This window comes from Nestor notabilis, unplaced genomic scaffold, assembly GCF_000696875.1.
Source record: "Nestor notabilis isolate BGI_N333 unplaced genomic scaffold, ASM69687v1 scaffold7662, whole genome shotgun sequence".
NCBI classification, from domain to species: Eukaryota; Metazoa; Chordata; class Aves; order Psittaciformes; family Psittacidae; genus Nestor; species Nestor notabilis.
The window spans coordinates 116,321-123,155 of NW_009919622.1; the positions used below are offsets into that span (position 1 = coordinate 116,321).

The 6,835-nt window shown below is 37.4% G+C and overlaps 1 protein-coding gene across 1 annotated transcript in view; it reads left to right on the forward strand.

Moving 5' to 3' along the window:
* The window catches only part of ALCAM (activated leukocyte cell adhesion molecule), a 36,197-nt gene extending 30,883 nt beyond the window's left edge, over positions 1-5,314 (forward strand). The window contains exons 14-15 of the mRNA XM_010010312.1: positions 1,939-2,053; positions 3,717-5,314. Of these exons, the coding sequence (XP_010008614.1) occupies positions 1,939-2,026 (88 nt within the window). The 3' untranslated portion in view covers positions 2,027-2,053; positions 3,717-5,314. The remainder of the gene's footprint in view (positions 1-1,938; positions 2,054-3,716) is intronic.
* Positions 5,315-6,835: the final 1,521 nt, after the last annotated feature.

The window sequence follows — 6,835 nt, forward strand, 5'->3', positions numbered from 1 at the left end:
CCCCTACTGTCGCCAATTTTATAAGACTTGCTTAAGGAAAAGACACAGTAGGTGTATGACAAGCCAAATCCTGTTCTCTACCTAAACCAAACTTTTTTTTTTCTTTAAATAAAAAAGGGGTTTTAATATTTAAGGGATTTGTCAGGGTGAGGGTGGGAGGGGGGAGAGATTGTTTTCTACTAGGATTAGAGAGATTTGTGAAAGGTTATTAAGATCACAGCAGGTCAATCTCTACCAAAGCATTGAATTTTCTTCTTCATTGCATCTCACATCCTTTCTTCTATGCACACCACATTTCAAGTTTTGAATACCAGAGACAAATAGAAAGTTACTGCACAATAGATATTTACCACTATTGAACAAGTTACTTTGTGATACAATCTCAGCATTTTAACAATTAAATTTGCCTGCGATAAGTAGGAGTTCAGATACTTAAGTGGGTTTTCAGCATAGACAGCTTCCTGTCAGCCACATAAACATAACAGAGGCACTCTAAAACCAGTAGTTAAAGGTAAATGCAGCTTTGAAACATTAAAACTTGGGAAATGACCTACACTAAAACCAGAAAGATCTTACAATGGTCCCATTCAGTGTAATCTGTGGGATTTAGGGCTCAAAATCCCACACCCCTTTAGCATTCCACCTCTGCTCCCCAGCCCAGAGAGCAGCATTTCCCCAGTGCCCCAAGAGTTGTTGAGGGTTAAGTGCATTTACACCCCTTCAGAAGCTCTTCTAAGACAAGGACTAAACTGCACTCTCTTAACATGGCTATTCAAGGCTACTTCAACTCAGGGCACTCACAGTGCTTAGCTGCTGCTAGTGGCCTTTGCTCAGATGGAGGATGTGCACAGAAGCACTCCGCTAGCAAAAACTCAGATCAGCCGTTTGGGAGGCACATACCTGCATGGTGTCAGTGTGACTTGTCATACTATATCTTGCTAACCTGTGTCGTCATTGTATTTTGCAAGTCAGTGTCACTACAGATCTTTACCCTGAAACAAGAGTGATCATATGCATGAATCTGTCACACAGACATCACTTTTCTGTAGGGGAAACAAATTATCCATAGAAAAAACCACGTGTAAGGTAATCTGCTTTGACACAAAGGATTTACCTAGGCCCACGCAAACACATTTGCTCATTTACATTTTAAAAATTGTGGCCTTCAAAATGTTATCGCAGCACTGCAGGAATCTTTCACCTTGGCAGACAGTGAGGCTTCTCACAAGTTAAATGAGTGGTGTAGTGGGTTTATTGTGCTAAGCTAAACTAAGCACTTAACTCATTAATTCATATCCACCGCTCACATTAAGGAAGACCTGCTATTTTAAATGAGGCATACCTCTTCTTTTCTTCCTCAATATTTACAGTCTCTTCTTTACCCAAAGCTTGTCAGTCACAGCCAGCACAGATCGAGAAGCCTGAGTGGGTTATTTTTTTTTTCTTTTTTGGTGTTGCCAGAATTTTCATTAATTTCTTCACATTTATAGAGCCTCCATTTGGTACCGACACTGAAAGTCAATTACTGCAAGCACACGAAAGATTGCTATGTTGATCAAGATACCTTAGCCACACTTGTAACATTTTAGTACATTAGAGCAAACTCTTGTTTATTGAAACAAGCTACACAATCAATTTGTCAAGAAACATGGATCTGCACAACTGGTTTAACCTTACTTAATGCTAGCTCAGAATAATTCTGAATTTCCTCAAGAAGTAAATCGAACCCAAATACATGACCCTTCTGCAATACTTCCTGTGGTGCTAGAGCCAGCAGGGGAACTGATGCTATTGACCTGTTTACAGACATATGCAAGCCTATTGCTCTGCTAAGAACAGAACTGTAAGAGCTTTCTCTTTTGCTGAGAGGGGAGGAGACAGTGAGAATGGAGCAAAATGCTGTAGACATGCAAAAATTACCTTACTTTTTCATTACAGGACAGCATCAAAGCATGTAGACAAAGATCTTGGAAATATAGAAGAAAACAAAAAACTAGAAGAAAACAATCATAAATCTGAAACTTAAGAGAAAATGTGTCAGTCATCACTGCAGGTAAGTGTTTCAGATGGCAGCATTTAACGTCTCTTTGTCCCCATTTCTCTTTTAGTGGTCACAGTAGTAGCATGGAGTCTAGTGCTCACCTTTCAGACATTAGGCACTGTAGTGGATTTTGAGTGGTGGAGTGTTAGGATAGACTGACTCAAGCCCCCAGCCAGTTAAGAATTCATACCTGCATATGCACATATTAAAGAAGCCTGACATTTAGATGTAACTTAGTACTTGGCTTTATTTTAACCCGTGTACTTGGGGAAATGAAAATACAGATTTGTATATTACTGTGGTATACCTGTGTGTGTATGGATATGAAGAGTATGTTTAGGTATATTTTAGAAGGTTTTGAGTTATGACTTCAAAAGTTCACAGGAACCTTTTTCCCCTACTGAAAACAAGTTTGTTTCTAAGTCCTTGGCCAGCTTTGTTCATCATGACTGAAAAAGGCATGAAACTTGCCTGAGAATAAAATCATTCTTTTACTCAAGATTTCACATACTATTATTGATTTTATTCTGGAAAGAGACAATATATATTAAGTTAGTAACAGGTATATTAAGTTAGTAACAGTATGATCCAGCTGGGATCTGTATAAAGTAAACTGTATACAAATTAGGTAGATGCCGAGGTTCTGTGAGGAATTAAAGGAGCACTACAAAGTACCAACAGCACCACCCGGTGTTCACATATATATACACCACTGCTGTGTATGTATGTGCCACAGCTGCGTCTCTCATCTTAGATACCCAAAGTAAGGCTTTAGACCATTTTTCTGGCCAACCGAGGCTGGTTTAAATTAACACTGTGGTACCAAAAGAGTGTGGAAATCAGCTAACCAGCTACAGGTTTCTTGAATTAGTCAACAACTATTCTTGAAAATGAAAGTAGTACATGTTCTGTGGCACTACCTTGTGACAGCCCTGATTTTCAGTGATCTTAAGGAAATAACGTTGGATACCTTCTTGAGGTAGCAGGGGTTTAAAGCATGTAGTGCTTTAAATTAGAATTACGACATTCCATATTTAGATTAAAAAGCTCCTTATCTAAGTAAGGACAGCTCTCCTTCCTAATAATTTCAATACGTTAATATTGTCTGAAATTTTTAAGTTTTACTTCTTTGGAAAAGGGGATTTGGAATACCAAAATTATGCCCTGTGAATGATTTTAAAGTGGAATATAAGTAAACTAGGATTCTGAAAAGTTGCCATGTAAATACTCAGCATTTCTACTGCAATTCTATGGGAAAATTCATCTTTTTGGTTAGGGCTTGTTTTGTATTTTTTTTCTGGACCTCGTACCTTCTGTAATATGGCAATATTTGAGGTGACTAGATGGAGCTGAAGCTAACTGAGGGTATTTATTGAACATAGGAGTTGAAATAACATTGTGTGCCTTTGGTGCAATCTCTAATTATTTTATTTCTTCAGATCAGTAGATCTATATAAATGAAATGGTCATAAATCCATTACCAGACAAACTTACTGGACTTAGCAGGAATAATATTGCAACAGCTATTTTTGTCATGAAAGAAAATATTCTCATCACTGAGTGACAGAAGAAAGTACTATTCACGTAGCTTTTTATCTGAAGGTTCAATACTGAGTGGTTATATTGGTTAACATATTTCAAAATGTTTAACTGGCTTTATCTTTCACATTTTCAGAGAATACATATAGATCAATTGAAGCATGAACGTGGATTGTATTTAAACATATACGAAGAAGTGACAGCTATTCATGGTTCAAGTATTAAACAGATCATACTACCAAGTTTTCAAAGGATTTTAGACACAATTATCTCAAGCTAAAAATACCCCAACAAACTAATTTTGGCAACAGCCATGATAATAGGTCACCATGTTGTGTTCTGTTTGAAATATTTTTTTGTAAATGTCTGCACTGAAGATTTCTTTTTGTTTGCCTTTATGTAAATTTTTTACGTAGCTATTTTTATACACTGTAAGGCTTTGTTCTGGGAGTTGCTGTTAATCTGATGTATAGTGTAATGGTTTTATTTCAATTGTTTTTATGACACCCTTTGAGCAGGTACATGTCTAATTCTGATTGTTATCAGTGAAGCCTCTGCTTGGTAGCAAGTACCTAGAGTGTAAGACTGTCTTAAAGGAAAATGTCAAACTCCTTTTTCATTCTCTGAAATCACAGTAAAGGAGAAGGGTGACAGCTGTGACAAGAATAAACTAAATTGATACTAAAAGTGAACGTTTAAAAAACCATGCAAAGCTGAACAGACAGAAAGGGAACAAAGAGTTTCCACAAAGAAGTCTGGGTATTAAAGCAAGGAAAACAATGAAAATTCCTAGCCTACGTACAGACAGTGGCTAATCATCCTTTTCTTCTAGGGCACGACACATTTTATTGATACGTTAACAGTCATCTTTCATGTTAGAATTAGGATAAGGAACTGGAATTCTGGATTAATTTTGATTCCTTTATGTTATCCGCTGCCTTAAAGTACTGTACCTTTTCTTCATTTCAGAAAGATACCAGTCAGAATTGGAAACTTTTTTTAAAAAGTGGTCATATCAAAGCTGCATTTTTTTTCCACAAGAATAGAATATATATATATATATTTTTTGTGTGTTTTTGTTAACTATGCTACAGATATTGAATGCACCTTGAGATAATTCTAGTGTTTTTAACTGGTACCTAATTTATCGAACAGTACATATAATTGTAACAATGAAATGTCTATGTATCTTTAGTTACATTCAAGTTTGTAACTTTATAAACATGTTTTATGCTTGAGGGAATTTTTAGAATGGTACTGGTAAGAAGTTTTAGGGTAAATGGCCAATAGAAGGTTGTACTTAAGGGAGAGAAGTTTCATCTTACACAGAAGGTGAGTTTCTGAAAGAAAGTAACAGGTAGCTTTGATGGAGGGGAACAGTAGAGTAAGCAGAACATCAGGTTTCCATTTACAAATATCCAGGGAAAAAGTAAGTTTTTATAGACTGGTAGGCAAAAATGAATAAATAAATAAAAGAAAAAGATGGACGTTAGGAAATGTATTTTGCCACTTTTGCATTATTTAGGGGGAAGAAAACACTGTTACTTGTAAATTTGTAAAATGTTAAATGTCTGGGCAGTAGTGACTGATGTCTTAATAAAAGCTTCCTGTAGTGCATTGGCATGGATTAAATACATAAGATGTCCTATAAACTCTATGCTGTATAAGATATTAGAGGGAAATCCTGTTATATGCCTCTAAACTTTGATTTGTTACTGTTTTATTTGGCAAAAAGACAAAAATTACAATCTTGGTCAACATTTAAACCAAAGTAAAATGGGGGAAAAAAACCAAAGTAGTTTGTTTTGCATGGCTAAGCCATTCTGTTATCTCTGTAAATATTGTGATTTTTTTCTTTTTAGAATTTTGTTAAAAAAATTCTAAAATTTTTAAACACCTGTTTTTCCAAAATAAAACGTGAACACACAAAAAAGTTACTTTATATACAAATATATCTTTTCCTTTTGGTGCGAGAACACTGCCAAGTGATACGTATTTTTTAGAAAACAGCCACCAACAATGCAGTGGGCATGATTCCAAACAGGAAAAGCTGTAACCGAGTCCTGTGAAGGAGCGTGCAAACATCACCTGTCTGTGTTTATAACACTACAAATAGTTCTTAAATACAGAGAAGAAACCTCCAAAGATCAAAAGGGAAAGCATAGGGAAGGGCTGAAAATTTTCATACCACTGTCTGGGGAATACAGGGGAGAGGAGAAAAAAAAAAGTCCTTCAACTTCCACAGCTATGAAAAAGGAAATAAAACAACTCCTCACCTTTTGGGATTCTGCTAGATCTCCTATGCACTTTAAATTGCCAGTCCTGGGAGCTGGGTTTTTTCACTGCTCCGAGTTCACTATAGGCACGTTTCAAGAACCAAGAGTGCAAAAGAGTTAATGTTTCTATCCATGCCTAAACGACAATAAAACTGAAGTATGTCTTCACTCACTTGTCTGAAATCTCGTATGAACACAAGGGAAGGCACTTACCTAGAGCTCATGCTTTTGCAGACTTTAATCCTCCAGATTTGCTTCCCAAGAGTCCTGCTGGGATGAAAAGTCCTGCAAAGCTCAGGGGAGCTCAGTGGGGGTGTACAGGTATGGGTCTTCTCATGGACCTGGGTCAAGGAGTGGAGAGCATCAGTACTCGGAGAAAAGCACGTGCCCAGTAGGCACATGAAACCTTCCCAAAGCTCATCATGCAGGCCTCTACTCATGGCCTGGTTAAAAAAATACCCTAGCAGTGAATCTTAGGGGACCACTGCACATCTGATTCTGTTACACCGCTACAGAGTTCAACTTCAGTTTACTACACATGAGAAGAAGAAAATTCCCTGCTCACAAACAGCTTAAAGGCACAGCAAGGAACAGGGGGAGAGAGAGCTAATTCTCTTGTTTTAAGGCTGGGAACTCAAGACAGTTTGTGGTGTGTGTTTATGACTGTACAGGAAACTGACACCGAGTGTGGAATAAACCAATGGGTCTGCCTGCATCCTGCAAAGGCAGCATCATGCAAAAATAATACCCTGTGGGCTTCCAAAGGAACTCTTAAGTAAGTCCCCAGAAGCAATAATACCAAACTGTAGCTCTACTGCAGTGGATGTAGAATCATAGAATGGGTTTGGGTTGGAAGGGACCTTAAACATCATCTAGTTCCAACCCCCGTGCCATGAGCAGGGATAGCTCGCACTAGAACAGGTTGCTCTAAACAGCTATTAAAACATTTGCATAGAAACATGATAATGGTGTGGCCAGA